Source organism: Ranitomeya imitator, chromosome 6, assembly GCF_032444005.1.
Source record: "Ranitomeya imitator isolate aRanImi1 chromosome 6, aRanImi1.pri, whole genome shotgun sequence".
Classification (NCBI taxonomy): domain Eukaryota; kingdom Metazoa; phylum Chordata; class Amphibia; order Anura; family Dendrobatidae; genus Ranitomeya; species Ranitomeya imitator.
This window is the reverse complement of record NC_091287.1, coordinates 535,393,281-535,413,693: the sequence shown is the minus strand read 5'-3', so window position 1 is coordinate 535,413,693 and position 20,413 is coordinate 535,393,281. Positions and strand designations below refer to the sequence as shown.

General features: G+C 46.0%; 1 protein-coding gene across 25 annotated transcripts in view; it reads left to right on the top strand.

Moving 5' to 3' along the window:
- Window positions 1-20,413, top strand: part of CYRIB (CYFIP related Rac1 interactor B) — a 223,457-nt gene that overhangs the window by 201,607 nt on the left and 1,437 nt on the right. For all 25 annotated transcript variants that reach the window (XM_069731904.1, XM_069731911.1, XM_069731905.1 and 22 more), the window contains 5 exons: window positions 861-938; window positions 2,573-2,689; window positions 4,067-4,146; window positions 5,929-6,055; window positions 17,433-17,503. In XM_069731904.1, the coding sequence (XP_069588005.1) occupies window positions 861-938; window positions 2,573-2,689; window positions 4,067-4,146; window positions 5,929-6,055; window positions 17,433-17,503 (473 nt within the window). The remainder of the gene's footprint in view (window positions 1-860; window positions 939-2,572; window positions 2,690-4,066; window positions 4,147-5,928; window positions 6,056-17,432; window positions 17,504-20,413) is intronic.

The window sequence follows — 20,413 nt, the reverse complement described above, 5'->3', positions numbered from 1 at the left end:
AGATTCCAGCAATGTATCAATTACTGGGCTGCTTGCTGCAGTTTGGATAAAATACCTATTGTCTCTGCTGCAGATCTAGCAGGGCTCTGGAGTGCCCCGATGGCTCTGGAGTGCCCCCGATGGCTCTGGAGTGCCCCGATGGCTCTGGAGTGCCCCGATGCTCTGGAGTGCCCCGATGGCTCTGGAGTGCCCCCGATGGCTCTGGAGTGCCCCCGATGGCTCTGGAGTGCCCCCGATGGCTCTGGAGTGCCCCGATGGCTCTGGAGTGCCCCCGATGGCTCTGGAGTGCCCCCGATGGCTCTGGAGTGCCCCGATGGCTCTGGAGTGCCCCCGATGGCTCTGGAGTGCCCCCGATGGCTCTGGAGTGCCCCGATGGCTTTGGAGTGCCCGAGGCTCTGGATAAGCCCGCCCACACCAATGGTATCTGCATAGGCAGAAAGCTGCTAATCAGTGGTGAGGGCCCTGGCTGGACTCACTGGCAGCAGGCCAAGTAGACTTCTAGTGATCAAATCACTGTTTTATCTGCAGGAAATTATCAAAACTACAACAAGCAGCCCAGAAAATGACACCTCTCCGGAATCAGGCTCTCTGCCCCTACATCATGCTCTTCTCAGACTAAGCAGTATAAAGAATGCTGTGCTCCACTGCCAGTAAGCCCAAGATATTGGGGGGCTGAGCAATGACCACAAACCCTCTCTAGTGGCCACGGCCAGAGGGGCCACCTGTTTCCACCCTACGTTGTTCTCCCCGCACTGTGCCAGCTGTCACACCGCCATCTTGTATGTCATTCTTTCTCGTGTGCTATAGTTATCGTGTATTGTGTTCATTTAATGATTGATGTCGCTTTTCCTTCCTCCTAGATGACAAATCCCGCTATACAGAACGATTTCAGCTATTACAGACGAACCCTGAGCCGCATGCGGATTAACAATGTCCCGGTAGGTACGCTGTGCGCGGGCCGTCCTTCTAGTAGATGCCGCCATCACTCACTTCTCTTCTCCTGCACACGACCGTATTACGGTTTCATGCGACCCCCTGGTGGCACCGTGATGTAATATGGCAAAAAAAAGTGGAGAACCCCTTTATTATTTGCTTTTTTTTTTTTTTAGCTAAAAGACTGGTGATGAGCGAGCGTTCTGGGCTAAGGTGTTATCTAGGCATGCTCAGGTCCCGCGGCTGCATGTGTTGCGGCTGTCCGAAAGTTCGTTTGTTAGGCAATCCCTGCATGTGTCGCAGCTGCTGAACAGCCGCCAGGACTCAAAAATATTATTCGAGCACGCCAAAGTCACTCGATTAGCACCCGAGCATGCTCAGATAACACCTTATCCCAGCACGTTCAGGCATCACTTATAGAGACGTTAAAGGATTTCTCTGCTTCTTTTTTGTTTTTTAACCAAAGGGTGGAGAACCCTTTTGATATTTACATTATTTGAAAAATACAAAAAAAAAAGGCAGAACCTCCTTATACTTTTGGCATGTCTTGTAATGTTTTATTTTTCCTTTTTTTAAAATCTTTATTATATATGTTTTTTTTCCCTTCTGGATCAAAAGTTGCGTTTTAATTTAAAAAAAAAAAAAATATTACAGGATATTTCAAAAAATATAAGGAGGGTCTCCACTTTTTTTTTCTTCTAAACCAGAGTCAAGAGAAAAAAAACCTTACAGGATAATGCCAAAAGTATAAGGGGGTTCTTCACTTTTATTTTTTTTTTTTATACCAATAATGAAAATATTAAAGGGACTCTCCACCTTTTGGTTAAAAAGCAAAAAGTGGAGAAATCCTTTTTAATGTGCTTAAGTAAAAAAAAGAACAATTGTCAATTTTTTATTTTTTTTCTTATGAAAGCCGGGTCAACAGTCGTGTTTAAAAGAAAAAAGTGTTTCAAATAGGTACTTAATTTGTGGTTTCAAAAAAATTAATATTTCTTCTGTTCTGTTTTTTTTTTTTTTTTTTTTTTTTATAAAGGTTTTAGGTTTGGTAGGAACCTGTAAATACCTTTTTTATTCTAATATTTAGCATTTGATATTGTTATGATCATCCTAATTATTTTTTTCTCTTGTATGACATTTTATTATATATATATATATATATATATATATAATTTTTTTTTTTCCAATTTTTATTGGTCATCATCTTCTCATCTTTTTTTCCATTATTTTTATTCCTTTTTTTTTTTTTTTTTTTTTTTTCATTTTCTGCCTTGAGGATTTTTAGCATTCAATTCCTCCTTGCTCACAACTGCTGCACTATGCTGTTTTTTTTTTTTTTTTTGTGCTGCAATTATCACAAAATTATGGCATAAAATGCTAAAAATTTTAAATTTGTGTTTATATTTTTTTGGGTTTTTTTTTTTTCTGACTTTGGTTAATCAGTGATTCTCAGTTTGATGATGATTCATTAGGGGACCAGATGTCTCCAGTAATGACCTTTCCATCCCCCGGATTCAGTGCAGGTCTCCGATGTAGCCCCTTCTTGTTCAGGGCGGGGTAATGAATCGGTGTTTAGGAGTAATGTGATGAATCTCCGGGATATACATGATGTTTATTCCCACTTCCACACTTCTAATTCTAGGCAGAGGGAGAAAACGAAGTAAATAATGAACTGGCCAATAGGATGTCACTATTCTACGCTGAGGCCACGCCCATGCTCAAAACGTTAAGCGATGCCACAACTAAGTTTGTATCAGAGGTAAGAGAAGGGGCCGAGGGCATTTTCTGGTTTCCAGGTTCCTTTGCGGCGCTCATAGGTTGGTGAAATGAACTTTGTCATCTCGGTCGTCTCCTATGCAGAGCACAGCAGCCAGTGACAAAACTCATCTTGACTGCTGCGCTCTGCATAGTCAGCAACAGAGGTTACAAATGTTGCACTGAGCTCTGCCAAAGTTCCTAACCTTTCCTCTCGCTTGTAATTTTGTGGAAGTAGAGACATAGACCCGGCGGTGGGGTGAGGGTGCTGTCCTAAATACAAAAAAAAAAAAAAAAAAAAAGAGGTCCACCTGTAAGTCAAAACAAAAAAAATAAAACATTATATTACTACTTTAAGGGTCCAATTCATGAACGTGTTTTTGCCAGAATACTGTTATAAAACGCCTTCATATGGTGCAATATTTTTGAGCAACATGAAGTTGCGCAATATTTTTGCAACTTTTTTCGTTTGTATGCCAGTTCTGCCAAAGTGGGCGTAGTTGGTGGCAGTGTGGCGCGTGACAACTCAATCATCGAAGGATGTGGTGTAATTTGCGTAAGAAATGTTACTCAAATTTTTGACTGGAGAGAACAACCTTTTTGGCGCTCGCCAGTTGTAAGGGTTATTGCTTGGCCTAGGGCTTGGGTTTAGGCTTGGGTTATGGATTGGGTTAAGGCTTGGGTTAGAGCGTGGGTTAGGACTTGGGTTAGGGTTGGGGTTTGGGTTATGGATTGGGTTAAGGCTTGGGTTAGAGCGTGGGTTAGGGCTTGAGTTGGGGTTTGGGTTATGGCTTGGGTTATGGCTTGGGTTAGGGCTTGGGTTAGGGCGTGGGTTAGGGCGTGGGTTAGAGCGTGGGTTAGAGCGTGGGTTATGGCTTGGGTTATGGCTTGGGTTAGGGCTTGGGTTAGGGCTTGGGTTAGAGCGTGGGTTAGAGCGTGGGTTAGAGCGTGGGTTAGGGCTACGGTTAGGTCTAGTCATAGGGTTAAGGTTAGATTTCGGGTTATGGTTAGGGTTAAGGTAAGATTTTGGACTTAGGACTAGGGTTAGGTTTAGGGTTAGGTCAAGGATAATAAAAATTACTACATACAAAAACCCTTGAAAAATTTTATGTAAACTTAAGTTAAAAATAAGTATAACTATGTATAGCTTCTTTAAAAAAAAATGTTAAATTGGATTTGAGCAAAAAGCAGGAAATTAAACGATCAAATGTCAGGAGAACCCATTCTCCCCTTAAAACACCTATAAGGTTGCCCTAATGGGACATCAACATGGCGAGATAATTTCTTATGATCACATTTTATATGTTTACATTTTTTTGCATCAGTTTAATTATTTTTTTTCTCTTGCATTGGATTTTCGGCTTTTCCTCCCCCTTCATAGAACAAGAACCTACCTATAGAAAATACCACTGATTGTCTAAGCACCATGGCCAGTGTGTGTCGGGTAATGCTGGAAACTCCGTAAGTTCTTTATATTATTAAATTTTTCTTTAGTGTTTTTTTTTCTACTGTATTATATGTACTATTAGTTAATTAACCTCTTCAGGACCTATGACGTATACATACGTCATCGGTCATGTCACTGCATCCATGTGGACTCTGGTGCTGAGGCCACATGTTTTCCTGCACAAGACAATTCATTTCATCAGCTGACATGTGCCCCTAACAGCCGCGGGTGGATTCATGATCCACCCACAACTGTTAACATGGTAAATGGCACTGTCAATGTCTGACATTGACATTTAACATGGCCGTGCTGAAAGTGTGTCACTAACCCCGCCCATCCGCGCCCCTGTCACATTATTTGGGGGGTACCGTTGAGTTGGCATGACAACCCAGGGTCTGCAGGAGACCCATGTGGTTGTCATTGCCGCTCTGCTATGAGCGCCACCCAGTGACCGAGGTCTGTAGCAGAGGTGATTGGATGATCACAACTTTATTGAAGCAATTAAAAAGTGTAAAAAAAAATGTTTTAAAAGTTATAAAAAAAATATAAAAGTTGTAATCACCTCCGTTTTGCCCCATTCAAAATAAAGCAATATTTTTTTTTAAAAATTACGTGTAATTGGTATCGCTGCGTTCAGAGACGCCCGATCTATCAAGATATAAAAAGAACCAATCCAATCAGTAAATGGCGTAAGGGGAAAAAAAAATAAAAACCCTGGAATTATGTTAGATTTTTTTGGTCGCCACAGCATTACAATAAAATGCAATAATGGGCGATCAAATGATCATATCTACTCCAAAATGGTATTGATAAAATCGTCAGCTCGGCGCGTAAAAAATAAGACCACACCCAACCCCAGATCAACCTACGGGTCTCGGAAAATGACGCTTTTTTAAAAAAAAAAAATTTATACAAACTTTTTTCTTTTTTTTTACCGCTTAAATAATAACGATCCTAGACATGTTTGGTATCTACGAACTCGTAATGAGCTGGAGAATCATAATGGCAGGTTAGTTTTAGCATTTGGTGAACATGGTAAACAAATTAATAAAAAATTGTGAAATTTACCTTTTTTTTTTGCAATTTCGCTGTTTTTTTGAATTTTAGCCCCAAATATATACATTGAACAAAAAAAAAAATAAGGTTACCAAAGGTGGACAGCTCCTTTAAAGTGACTATACAGTAAGCTCCTAAGATTCTCAATTGTGGTGACAGCAGGAAAATCCTTTTTTATTATTTAAAGCAGACCTGTCACCAGGTCAGAAGTGACGACTAATTAACTCTTTATTCCCATTGTTCCCCTGAGTTTAACATTTTTTGTTTTTTTAAAATTCTTCTCACGGATCCAGAGATATGGGCCTTTTTAGTTAGCGCTAGTGCTTATGGTCTTTAGGAGGGGGGCGGAGCTCACACGGTCATTATGCAGATCAGCCTAAAGACACGCCCCTGTAGAATTTTGTCAGACACACCCCCTGGTAAGGGGCCGTAAAATCAGCACTGAATGAGTAAAAGACCCATATCTCTGGAACCGTATGGCGGATTTAAAAAAAACAAAAAGCGGAATACTCAACGGGAGCAGCGGAAATAAAATAAGCGCAAAAATCGGCCACTTTTGACTTGGTGACAGGTTCCCTTTAAATGCGTCTGTATGAGAAAAAAATGAAGCTATAACCGTTCTGAAAAAATATTTTAAAAAATGACATGGAGATTCACTTTGAGAGATGTGAATGTGTCGATATACGGTATTTATTTTGATTGTACAGTAATTATCTGGTTGCGTCTCTTACTCATTGCAGAGAATACAGGAGTCGGTTTACAAATGAAGAGACCGTGTCCTTCTGTCTGAGAGTGATGGTGGGAGTCATCATCCTGTACGACCACGTGCATCCCGTGGGAGCCTTCGCCAAAATGTCAAAGATTGATGTATGTTTGTTCTCTTTGAATATTAAAGAGCGGCGCGTCCTCGCCAGGATCAGGAAGTGCATTAGCACCGCAGGTCCGCGCGCTGTATCCATTAGCACAACACAGAGTCAGCAGGAAAGTTCTCAAAGACGCGCTGGTGTCAAGAGACCTGATCAAAAATGACAGACTAAGCTGGCGCTCTGGCGGGCACACCGACCGCCGGCTCAGGGTCACCCCCTCCGTGACCGCGGCTACTAAACACTTTTAGGAAATGCTCATCTGAAATTGACGGTTTGATGATAGGAAAGCCAGGACAGCAAATTTTTATTTTATTTTTTTTTTTAAATGTTCAAGCTGCTCTGGAAAAAAAAAAAAATTTTTAATCACAACCTCCATTATCACGTCAGTCGGCCCTGAACTTATCACCCTGAACACCAACTCACACCCTGTGTAAAGGGAACGTGTCTTATTTATTCACACAATACATTGGTGAGGTCAGGTTCTTATACTACACGTTCTTACTTTTTTTAATAATACCGTTTTAGTTTTTTAAATGTTTCTATATATCTATATATTTATATCTATCTATATTATGTATCTGTATATAATGTGTGTGTATATAATACATACATACAGTCATGGCCGAAAGTGTTGGCCTCCTTGAAATTGTTCCAGAAAATTATTTTCTCCTTCGCCTCATTGGGGGACACAGGACCATGGGTTATGCTGCTGTCACTAGGAGGCTGACACTAAGCTGAGACAAAAAAAGGTTAGCTCCTCCCCTGCAGTATACACCCTCGTACTGGCTTCCAGATACCCAGTTTAAGCTTAGTGTCCGTAGGAGGCACACTGATTTTTATTTTCACGAATTTTTTCCTTTTAATCTATTCCGGACGAAGGGGGCGACGGGTCCTTTCTAGGTCCGATCTCCCCCGAACCAACAACAGGCGAGCACGGGAGTTTTACCTCTCCGTATCCTCTCCTGCGACGTGGGAGCCACTGCCTGAGCTGACATTTTTTGGGCGACGGTTTCTCCCCTAATAGGGCCCCGATCTCCCCTTTTTTATACAGACGAGCACTGGGTTTTCCTCCAGTATCCTCCTCTGCAGCCAGGCCTTTTTTATGCCGGACATATGCCCTGTCCACCAGGTTCTACCCTCGGCTGTACAGTGGCCCTATCCCCGTGGCGTCCGTGCAGACCACACTGCATCACCAATGTTCTGTGTGACTCAGGTGGTGGAAGGTTCCTCTCCACCCCCCTCTCTCTCAGGGGCTGGTGGATTGAGGCTTCCCATTCCCTGCACCGTCCCAGCCATCCTAAGGTTCCTCTCACCTCCATAGGGTAAGTGTTCCGTGGGGGATGGGGGGGTCACAGCGGTCGGAGGGCTCCTCCTCATCTGGCACATTGGCGGGCTGCAGCGCAGTATGGTGGGCCGAGACGTCGGCCTTTTGCGGCCGCGCGCCGGCCCGGGGCCGCAAATTTAGCCCCCGGCTTCGGCCTGGCCGCTGGTCGCTGCCGATAGGCTCCGCCCACTCCTGCGCGTCATCGGCGGCGCCGCCCCCCGGTCCCTGGCGCTTCTCGCAGCCGCCGAGATCTCTCCTCTGATCTCGGCGGCCATCTTGGTCCACACATACACGCCGCAGCTCCAGCTCTGCCGCATCACGGAGGCACAGCGCCCACGTGCAGCTCTAGCTCGGCAGCTCAGTTCTCTGGATTCACAGCTCGGCTCTCCTGGACAGCGGGACACAGGACCGGGGTAAGGAGACATCGTCAGCTTCTCCTCTGCAGCGCCGCCCTCTGCTTCCCAGGCCAGATTATAGCCCCTGTGGTTTTTGTGCATTAGAGTCATGTCGCAGACTAGATCTAAAAAATCCTCTAAGGTGCATACGACCTTTTTTTCTGCGTGTACCACCTGTCAGGCCCCTCTTCCTAGGCCTCAAAGTTCCCCTCTCTGTTCTGCCTGCGATGCCCCATGTGCCCAGGAGCCCTCCACCGCCTCCGACTCTGGCGTACCTAGTCCCCCCCCCGTGGGTCGCTTCTCTCTCTCAATCCGTGGATTTTTTAGCCAACGCCATCAAATCCATTCAAAATCCTCCCGGGGAACGAGGCAACCCGTTACAGGCGTTAAGAGATCCCTCCATAGCAGGGGAATCGTCGGTCAGCAGGGGCCGCTCTCTCCATAAAGAGGCTCGGTCATCCCGAAAGCGGATCCGCCCTACCTCTCCTGAACGCTCTCCTCACCGTTCAGAATCTGGCAGCTCCCCCTCTCGCTCACCCTCTTTGGGGGCTCACAGCGTTCCCGACTCTGAACATGAGTCCGAGGTATCATTGGACCCGGAGGCTCCGGAGTTCAGAGCTACGGTCGACTCCCTCATTGTAGCAGTCAATCACGCTCTTAAAGTGGAGGATGACGCTAATTCCGCTCCGGAACACGCGGTCTCTTTTACCAGATCCAAACGTTCCCACAAATCCTTTGCCTCTCATCCAGCCTTTCTGGATATAGTCAGGCGTCACAGGGAGCATCCAGATAAGCGGTTTACGGGTAAGAAGAATCTGCTATCAAAGTACCCCTTCTCAGCGGATCTCGTGAAAGACTGGACGGATCCTCCCTTAGTAGATCCGCCGGTCTCGCGCCTAGCTTCTAAAACGCTTCTCTCAGTTCCGGAAGGCGCGTCAATTAAGAGCCCCACCGAACGCCAGATAGACTCGCTAGCTCGTTCGGTGTATGAAGCCTCTGGCTCTTCCCTGTCCCCCTCCTTCGCAGCGGCTTGGGTGTCCAAGGCTATGGTTTCCTGGGCGGATGCTCTAGCGAAATCCATTAACGAACAGGACCTCCCGTCTGATATGGCAGACCAAGCCAAGCAGTTAGCCATGGCTAGCGATTATGTGATGTTCGCATCCCTCGACGCGGCGAATTGCGCAGCTTCCGCGGCTTCCAACGCCATCGCTATCAGAAGGGCTCTTTGGCTCAGAGATTGGCGCGCAGATTCCTCCTCTAAGAAATCTCTGATCTCCCTCCCTTTTCAAAGCGGGCGTCTTTTCGGCGAAAAGCTTGACCAGCTTATTTCCGACGCCACAGGGGGAAAGAGCAAGTTCCTTCCCCAACAGAGGCCCAAGGCGGCCTTCCAACGCCAGCCTTACTTTCGCTTTCGGCCCTTTCGTACCAGCCCAGCCTGGTCCAATCCTACCGGTCTTCCAAGATCGGACCGAGCCGCTCGCACAGACAGAGACGCTCGTCCCTCCTTCAGGCCTATTCCTTCCTGGCGCGGGAAACCGAGACAACCCAGATCCCGAGGGTCCAGACCTCCCAGATTCCCGTCTCAATGACTCGGGAACGACGCCAGTCGATACCTTCAGAGTAGGCGGACGCCTGCTCCTTTTTCAGCAAGCCTGGCTCTCCGTCGTGCACGACGAATGGGTCAGGGATCTGGTATCGTCAGGCTACAAGATAGAGTTCTCCTCTCCTCCCCCAACTCGGTTTTTCCCCTCTCGTCTTCCCAGCTCGGCAGCTCAGTCTCGCGCCCTTCTTTGCGCCATTCACACCCTCCGCCAGAGCGGGGTCATTGTCCCGGTCCCGGAACACGAGAGGTTCAAAGGTTTCTACTCAAACCTCTTCGTCGTGCCAAAGAAGGACGGAAAAGTGCGGCCCATTTTGGATCTGAAGCTCCTGAACAAGTGCGTAAGAGTCCGGCATTTCAGGATGGAATCGCTCAGATCGGTCATCTCTTCGATGGAAAGAGGGGAATTTCTGGCCTCGATAGACATCAAGGATGCCTATCTTCACATCCCGATTTTCCCGCCTCATCAAAGGTTCCTCCGCTTTGCCATTCGGGAGGACCACTTCCAGTTCACGGCCTTACCCTTCGGTCTCGCCACTGCGCCCAGGGTATTTACCAAGGTCATGGCGGCTGTCATGGCCATTCTTCATTCTCGAGGAGTCGTCGTGTTACCTTACTTAGACGATCTCCTCATAAAGGGCCCGTCTTTTCAAGCCTGCGAGTTAAGCGTCCACATTACCCTGGATTCTCTTTCGCGCCTAGGTTGGTTGATCAACTGGGACAAATCCGCTCCCGTTCCGGCCCGTCGGATCTCCTTTCTGGGAATGATCCTGGACACTTCAAGGGGACTGGTCTTGCTTCCTCGGTCCAAGGCCCTAGCACTTCAGAAGGGAGCCCGAACGCTCTGTCATCCCCGCCCGCGAACCATTCGGTTCGCCATGAAGATTCTGGGAAAGATGGTTGCCACAATCGAAGCAGTTTCTTTTGCTCAACTCCATCTCCGTCCCTTGCAACAGGCTTTGCTGGACAGCTGGGACAGGAGTATCTCATCTCTCGACCGCCCTTGTCCCCTGTCCCCGCGGGTCAGACAATCTCTCGTATGGTGGACCCTGGGCCCATCTCTTCTCCAGGGGAAGTCCTTCCTCCCGATCCGCTGGTTAGTGGTAACTACCGACGCCAGTCTTCTTGGCTGGGGGGCGGTGTTCCTCCACCACTCTGCCCAGGGCCGCTGGACAGTTCGGGAATCCAAACTCCCCATCAACATCCTGGAGATTCGTGCTATCAGACTTGCTCTGAGTCGCTTTCACGCCCTGCTCGCGGGTCACCCAGTACGTGTCCAATCGGACAACGTCACGGCGGTGGCTTACATCAACCACCAGGGGGGTACCCGCAGCAGGGCGGCGATGCAGGAAGTCTCCCTCATCCTTCGTTGGGCCGAAACCAACCATTCCATCATCTCTGCGGTGCACATTCCGGGAGTCGAGAACTGGGCGGCGGACTTCTTGAGCCGCCAGGGCCTTGTTTCGGGGGAGTGGGAACTCCACCCAGAGGTTTTTCACCAGATCTGTCTTCGCTGGGGGACCCCGGACGTGGATCTGATGGCGTCCAGATTGAACGCCAAAGTCCACAACTTAATTGCTCGATCTCGGGATCCCCAGGCCATTGGAGTGGATGCGCTGATCTCTCCGTGGCATCAATTTCAGCTCCCATATGTCTTCCCTCCCCTTCCCTTACTGCCGAAGGTGATCCGAAAGATCAAGACGGAGGGAGTTCCAGTCATCCTGGTCGCCCCAGACTGGCCTCGTCGCGCTTGGTACGCGGAGCTCGTTCAGCTCGTAGCCGACGTTCCCTTGCGGTTGCCAGACCGCCCAGACCTGCTTCGCCAAGGACCGATCTACCATCAGAGCTCAGGGGCCCTACGTTTAACGGCGTGGCTGTTGAAACCTGGATTCTAACTCGTGCCGGTTTCTCTCAGCAGGTCATCCCCACCATGTTAAGTGCTCGCAAGGCGTCTTCCGCCTCCATTTACCACCGCGTATGGAAAACCTTCTTCTCATGGTGCAGGCTCCGGGGTCACCCTCCGCTCGTTTTCTCTATCCCTTGCATCTTGAATTTCCTTCAGTCGGGTCTGGACTCCGGTTTGGCCCTGAGTTCCCTCAAAGGTCAGATCTCAGCGTTATCCGTGCTTTTCCAGCGTAGGATCGCCACCAACCTTCAAGTCAGGACTTTCATCCAGGGAGTCTCCCATGTGGTTCCTCCCTACAGGATGCCGCTAGAGACCTGGGATCTCAACTTGGTCCTCGGGGTTCTTCAGGAACCTCCGTTCGAACCCCTTCAAGACGTTCCGCTCTCTGTCCTCTCTTGGAAGGTTTCCTTCCTGGTAGCGGTGACGTCCATCAGAAGGGTTTCAGAGCTCGCCGCTTTATCCTGCCGGGCTCCTTTCCTTGCCTTTCATCAGGACAAGGTAGTCCTACGTCCTTCTCCGGCATTTCTCCCGAAGGTGGTCTCATCTTTCCACCTCAATGAGGACATCATTCTTCCCTCCTTTTGCCCGCAGCCCAAACATAGGGTCGAGAAGGCCCTCCATACCCTGGACGTGGTAAGGGCCCTCAGGAGGTACATTTCCAGAACGGCTCATTTCAGAAAATCGGACTCCCTTTTCGTGCTCCCGGAAGGTCACAGAAAGGGTTTGGCTGCGTCTAAATCCACGATAGCCAGATGGATCCGATCTGCTATCCAGGAATCCTATCGGGTCAGGGGCAGTCCTATCCCGGCGGGGATTAGAGCTCACTCCACTCGGTCGATGGGTGCTTCCTGGGCCATCCGGCACCAGGCAACAGCGGAGCAGGTTTGCAAGGCCGCAACGTGGTCCAGCCTGCATACTTTCACAAAGCATTACAATGTTCACATTCACTCCTCTGCGGACGCGGCCCTTGGCAGGCGTATCCTGCAGGCGGCCGTTGCGCATTTGTAGTCAGATGGTACACGGAGTTATTTGGTTGTATTGTTTCCCTCCCAGGGACTGCTTTGGGACGTCCCATGGTCCTGTGTCCCCCAATGAGGCGAAGGAGAAATAGGGATTTTTGTGTGTACTCACCGTAAAATCCTTTTCTCCGAGCCACTCATTGGGGGACACAGCACCCACCCTGGTAGCCTTTCGGCTCGTGACCTTGTTTTTTGATCTTGACTGTTTGTTTGACATGTTATATTCTAATGTTACTTGTTATATTGTTAATATCCTACTGCTTTTGCACTAAACTGGGTATCTGGAAGCCAGTACGAGGGTGTATACTGCAGGGGAGGAGCTAACCTTTTTTTGTCTCAGCTTAGTGTCAGCCTCCTAGTGACAGCAGCATAACCCATGGTCCTGTGTCCCCCAATGAGTGGCTCGGAGAAAAGGATTTTACGGTGAGTACACACAAAAATCCCTATTTTCCTTCCCAGAAAACTATTGCAATTGCACATGTTTTGTTATACACTTGTTTATTTCCTTTGTGTGTTAATATACAGTAACAGCACGATAAAAAAAAAAACAGAAAAAAGGCAAATTGGACATAATTTCACACGAAACCCTAAAAATTGGCCGGATAAAATTGTTGGCACCCTCAATTTAATATTTGGTTGCGCACTCTTTGGAATAAATAACTGCAATCAATCGCTTCCTATAACCATCAACAAGCTGCTTACACCCCTCAACTGGAATTTGTGACCACTCTTGTTTCGGAAACTGCTCCAGGTCTCTCATATTTGATGGTGCTTTGCACACAGTCAAGGCTCCCAGGGCCAGAGGCAGCAAAGCAGCCTCAAAATATCTCTGGACTTCCACCATATTTGACTGTAGGTACTGTATTTTTTCCCTTATAGGCCTCATTGCGTTTTCGGTAAACATTAGAATGATGTGCTTTCCCCAAAAGCTCGATCTTGGTCTCATCTGTCCAAAGACGCTTTCCCAGAAGGATTCTGGCTTACGTACATTTTGGCAAACTGCAGTGTAGTTTGTCTCTGTATCAGCAGTGGGGTCCTCCTGGGTTTCCTGACAGCATTTAATTTTATTCACATGTCAATGGGTAGATCACGCTGACTCTGATGCATCTGCAGAAGAGCTTGAATTTCTGTGGAACTTGATTGGGGCTGCTTATCCACCATCCGTACTATCCTGCATTGCAAGCTTTCATCAATGTTTTTATTTTTTTTTTGCCATCCACGTCCAGGAAGATTAGCTACAGTACTATGGGTTGTTAACTTATTTATTTTGTTGAGCACAAAGAAACATCAAGATCTCTGGAGATGGACTTGTAACGTCGAGATTGTTAGTATTGTTCAACAATTTTGGTTCTCAAGTACTCAGACCGTTCTCTTCTCCTCTTTCTGTTCTCCATGCTTAGTGTGGCAGATACACAATGCAAAGATTGAGTCAACTTCTCCCTTTTTATCCAGTTTCAGGTGTTATTTACATATTGTCCACACCTGTTACTTGCCACAGGAGAGTTTGAACAAGCATCACATGCTTGAAACAAAGTTGTTTACTCGCAATTTTGAGGGTTTTGTGTGAATTTATGTCCAATTTGCCTTTATTTTTCTCAAACACAAAGGAAATAAATGTGTATACTAAAGTGTGTAATTACATTTTCTGAGAGAAATACTTCATTTTCTGGAACAATGTTAAGTGTGCCAACACTTCTGGCCATGACTGTATATTGAAATAAAAAATGGTAGGGAAAATAAATAAAAAAATATATATATAATTTTTTTTTAATTATTTTCTGAGATGGCCATATCCGGGACTAAACTTTCCTGTATTGTCTATTTGGAAAATGCGGAATAGGGTATCTGCATTATGGCTGCTGAAATGAATGGCCCGATAATCCTCTTTAATTATTACTGTGTCAAGAGTGATGGGATATAGACTCTTCACCCAGAGATCAGGGAGTGACGGGGAGCAGCATACAAAGCTTTATAGTGCTGCAATTTTATCAAATGTCCAAAGTTTTTTGCACACCTCAAAATACTCATATTAGAAAAAAATCCCTTATGTGTCCATCAGGGACAAAAAAAGGCATAGGCGATGTTATTTCATTAAAAGCATAATTGTAATAATAATTTAAAACAAGTGACATACAACAGGGGAGTTCTCTAAATACATACAACCGGGAGCAATAACAAAAGCCGGAAAAAAATCAATCAGATTTATATATGTTTATAACAGCAGAGACCATTATCCACATACTTATATATGTCACATATGTAAGTATACTGCATAATTCTCAAATAGACTGATACATTGGATTCCGTGGTACCACACCCATTAGAAACCCTGAGAAATCTTAAGGTGCTTTAGATATCCTATTTGTAAAGTGCAAAGTGCCTTACTGCAGTCTGCTGTCCATAACATCATGGAAGAAAATGTACATATAGTATATAATAGTACATATCCTGGGTAGAGCTGCGCCACAGCTACCCCCCCGTTTCGCCTGACTGGCTTCCTCAATGGGGGGCATATGTGCATAGTGCTACAGTCCTGCCTAATATAGACCTCCATCCATAAAATAGACATGTGAATAAATCTCCTACTCCTTGATAGGGCAGTAGGAGCAGAGTCATCTGATCAAAGTGTATGCAGTAAATAAGATGACCCTGCTCCTACTGCCGCAATCTATACAGCAAATTAGATGACCCTGCTCCTTCTGCCTCAGTCTATACAGTAGATGAGATGACCCTGCTCCTACTTCCTCAGTCTATACCGCAGATGAGATGACCCTGCTCCTACTGCCGCAGTCTTTACAGTAGATGAGATGACCTTGCTCCTACTTCCTTAGTCTATACAGCAAATTATATGACCCTGATCCTACTGCTCAGTCTATACAGCAGATGAGATGACCATACTCCTATGTCTTTGTCTATACAGCAGATGAGATGACCCTGCTCCTACTTCCTCAGTCTATACAGCAGAGATGACCCTGCTCCTACTTCCTTAGTCTATACAGTAAATGAGATGACCCTGCTCCTACTTCCTTAGTCTATACAGCAAATGAGATGACCCTGCTCCTACTGCCTCAGTCTATACAGCAGATGAGATGACCCTGCTCCTACTTCTTTAGTCTGTACAGCAAATGAGATGACCCTGCTCCTACTACCTCAGTCTATACAGTAGATGAGATGACCCTGCTCCTACTCTTAGTTTATGCAGCAAATGAGATGACCCTGCCCCTACTATCCCAGTCTATACAGCAAATGAGATGACCCTGCCCCTACTATCCCAGTCTATACAGCAAATGAGATGACCCTGCTCCTACTGCCCCAGTCTATACAGCAAATGAGATGACCCTGCTCCTACTGCCCCAGTCTATACAGCAAATGAGATCACCCTGCTCCTACTGCCTCAGTCTATACAGTAGATGAGATGACCCTGCTCCTACTTCCTTAGTCTATGCAGCAAATGAGATGACCCTGCTCCTACTGCCTCAGTCTATACAGTAGATATGACCCTACTCCTACTTCCTTAGTCTATGCAGCAAATGAGATGACCCTGCTCCTACTGCCTGTCTATACAGCAAATGAGATGACACTGCACCTACTGCCCCAGTCTATACAGCAAATGAGATGATGCTGCCCCAATCTACCTCAAAGGAGACTACTCTGGTCCTGCTGCCCCAGTCTATACAGCAAAGCTGATGAGATGAAAACAGGAAATCTCTAACAATTGTGTCTGCTCCAGTGGCCAATCTAATATATTACAATTTTTATATGGATAGTTGCATAAAAAAAATAAAATGACAAATTCCCCTTAAAATACCTTATAAATAATATTCCTTTTTTGCTTTTATGCAATTCCTTTCCCTTCACCAAATCAGTATGGTGTAACAAATACGTGGAGACATTAGTGTAGATAATTGTGGTGCGATTCCATTGAAAGGATAGACCTCCGCTCAGGCACTGTGTATACTGAGGCCGACATTGGCAAAGTGAGGTCGAAACGGGCGACACGTACTTCTTATCTACGGCTCTCTCATATCGCGTCACAACTTTCTCTTTAGTAGGAAGGTCCCCAAAATATTTCTAGTTGTCCTCAAGATGCAAAGATTACAGGTGTCAGTGTATCCCCAGGAAGGACGGCTACAGATGCAGAGCAGCATGGGTGGGCTAGCCTGGAAAGCCCCCAGAGTTCATAAGAAGCTGGCAGACGTTTCGCCCTGGTGCTGCACCGTTCTCACTATTAGGTTCTGACTGTATATGCAAATTAGTCTCACAATTATCACCTGCGATTAGATTAATGAGGGGGTGAAAGACCTTAAAGGGTGATTCACATCATCTTAGATGGATATATTGTTGGATACGACTTTGAAAAACAAACGCTTTTGCAATTTACAGCTTAAAATTTTCAGGCGTTCTTGAGTTATTAACACTTTTTCTTTTGATTGCAGTTCGTTGTCTAGGAGACCGACCATCGCTGCTGTCTAGCGTGCAAGCGCAGCGCTGAATCTGGCCGAGATTAGGAGTTGGCGGCTCGCTCCAGCGATTCTGGCCATCTTCAAAACAGCGTTTACAAGCTCAATAGAAAAGTGCTTGTAAGCACTGCTCATATTCTGTTTAGCAGCGGTGGTCGGTTTCCAAGACAACAAGCTGTAAACAAAAGAAAAGTGTTAGTATCTCGAGAACGGCTCAAAATTTTACTAAGCAGAAAATTGCAAAACTGCTTCTATTTATAAGCTCTATCCAACAAAACCCATGAATCAAAATGGGTGAAAACAGCATGCGTTTTATGTCACCCCTTTTATAATGGGGTATTGATAACCATCACTTTATAGGGAATGTACCTTTAAAATGTAACCTCACCCTCTTTTAATTGACTGGACTGTGGAAGGGGAGGGTCATATTTAAAAGGATTGTCCAGGATTTTTTTTAACCCTTAGAACAGTGACAATACATAGCAGGCAAGTCAATGAGGCTGAGCTGTAATACCAGACACAGCCACGGACAGGGGTGGCGCTGTTTTGGCATCCGAAGACTCGTTTTGCTATGATTTATTTACTTTCAGGTCGTTATGCATCTATGGCAATGAACGGACGTTGGGGTACTAGGGCCGTACTGTATTAACCCCGCTGTTATTTTCTGGTTTCAGATGAAAGGCTGCATTAAAGTCCTCAAAGAACAGCCCCCCAACAGTGTAGAAGGTCTCCTAAACGCTCTCAGGTACGGACTTCCCAGCAGCGACCCACCCGCCATGAAGGAGTCAGGATTTGGTCACTGATTTCCATAGGGCGAGTTGTGAGTTATAGCGCCAGCCGCCTGTGACCGTCTCATTTCCCAGCGCTCTGTGGGAGGCGCCGCAGTCTCCTGACTGTCTCATTTGTTTTTTCCCAACACCACCTCCGCTCTAGATGTGAAGCATCTGCTTAGTGAAGAGCTCAGAGGTAATGGAGCGTGGATCCATAGCGGAGAGCACAGACCGAGTACAAAAGCTTATTTACAGCTTGTCAGCATCGTCACTGCCGGTCTGTGTAGCCAATGTTAACCATTTCTTATATTGTTCTTTCATCATCATATCGTATTAAGGACCAACATTCTGTGCTGAAACCTTCCCGAACAGATCCTCATCATTTACAGCCGCCTGAGCTGAGATTTCTGAGCCGAGATAATCCTCTGCAGTAACATTCTGTGCTGCCACTAGAGGGAGCTAATATGCAATGTATAACCATATCAGTCTGCTCCTGAGCGCCATCTAGTGGCCAGATAAGCTTTATCCTAGAGAAATGGTGACCCTATTAATGGAAGCATAGAGGTGGAGAGCCGCCTCTTATTATGTGGGTAATGTGACTGCACCAGCAGAATAGTGAGTGCAGCTCTGGAGTATAATACAGGATGTAACTCAGGATCAGTAATGTAATGTATGTACACAGTGACTGCACCAGCAGAATAGTGAGTGCAGCTCTGGAGTATAATACAGGATGTAACTCAGGATCAGTAATGTAATGTATGTACACAGTGACTGCACCAGCAGAATAGTGAGTGCAGCTCTGGAGTATAATACAGGATGTAACTCAGGATCAGTAATGTAATGTATGTACACAGTGACTGCACCAGCAGAATAGTGAGTGCAGCTCTGGAGTATAATACAGGATGTAACTCAGGATCAGTAATGTAATGTATGTACACAGTGACTGCACCAGCAGAATAGTGAGTGCAGCTTTGGAGTATAATACAGGATGTAACTCAGGATTAGTAATGTATGTACACAGCGACTGCACCAGCAGAATAGTGAGTGCAGCTCTGGAGTATAATACAGGATGTAACTCAGGATTAGTAATGTAATGTATGTACACAGTGACTGCACCAGCAGAATAGTGAGTGCAGCTCTGGGGTATAAAACAGGATGTAACTCAGCATCAGTAATGTAATGTATGTACACAGTGACTGCACCAGCAGAATAGTGAGTGCAGCTCTGGAGTATAATACAGGATGTAACTCAGGAACAGTAATGTATGTACACAGTGACTGCACCAGCAGAATAGTGAGTGCAGCTCTGGGGTATAATACAGGATGTAACTCTGGATCAGTAATGTAATGTACGTACACAGTGACTGCACCAGCAGAATAGTGAGTGCAGCTCTGGAGTATAATACAGGATGTAACTCAGAATCAGTAATGTAATGTATGTACGCAGTGACTGCACCAGCAGAATAGTGAGTGCAGCTCTGGGGTATAATACAGGATGTAACTCCGGATCAGTAATGTAATGTATGTACGCAGTGACTGCACCAGCAGAATAGTGAGTGCAGCTCTGGGGTATAATACAGCATGTAACTCAGGATCAGTAATGTAATGTATGTACGCAGTGACTGCACCAGCAGAATAGTGAGTGCAGCTCTGGAGCATAATACAGGATGTAACTCAGGATCAGTAATGTAATGTATGTACGCCGTGACTGCACCAGCAGAATAGTGAGTGCAGCTCTGGAGTATAATACAGGATGTAACTCAGGATCAGTAATGTAATGTATGTACACAGTGACTGCACCAGCAGAATAGTGAGTGCAGCTCTGGGGTATAATACAGGAGGTAACTCAGGATCAGTAATGTAATGTATGTACACAGTGACTGCACCAGCAGAATAGTGAGTGCAGCTCTGGAGTATAATACAGGATGTAAGTCAGGATCAGTAATGTAATGTATGTACATAGTGACTGCACCAGCAGAATAGTGAGTGCAGTTCTGGAGTATAATACAGGATGTAACTCAGGGTCAGTAATGTATGTACACAGTGACTGCACCAGCAGCATAGTGAGTGCAGCTCTGGGGTATAATACAGGATGTAACTCAGAATCAGTAATGTAATGTATGTACACAGTGACTGCGCCAGCAGAATAGTGAGTACAGCTCTGGGGTATAATACAGGATGTAACTCAGGATCAGTAATGTAATGTATGTACACAGTGACTGCACCAGCAGAATAGTGAGTGCGGCTCTGGGGTATAATACAGGATGTAACTCAGGATCAGTAATGTAATGTATGTACATAGTGACTGCACCAGCAGAATAGTGAGTGCAGCTCTGGGGTATAATACAGGATGTAACTCAGGATCAGTAATGTAATGTATGTACACAGTGACTGCATCAGCAGAATAGTGAGTGCAGCTCTGGGGTATAATACAGGATGTAACTCAGGATCAGTAATGTAATGTATGTACACAGTGACTGCACCGGCAGAATAGTGAGTGCAGCTCTGGAGTATAATACAGGATCAGTACAGGATCAGTAATATAATGTGTGTACACAGTGACTCCACCAGCAGAATAGTGAGTGCAGCTCTGGAGTATAATACAGGATGTAACTCAGGATCAGTAATGTAATGTATGTACAGTGACTGCACCAGCAGAATAGTGAGTGCAGCTCTGGAGTATAATACAGGATGACACTCGGGATCAGTAATGTAATGTATGTACACAGTGACTGCACCAGCAGAATAGTGAGTGCAGCTCTGGAGTATAATACAGGATGTAACTCAGGATCAGTAATGTATGTACACAGTGACTGCACCGGCAGAATAGTGAGTGCAGCTCTGGGGTATAATACAGGATCAGTACAGGATCAGTAATGTAATGTG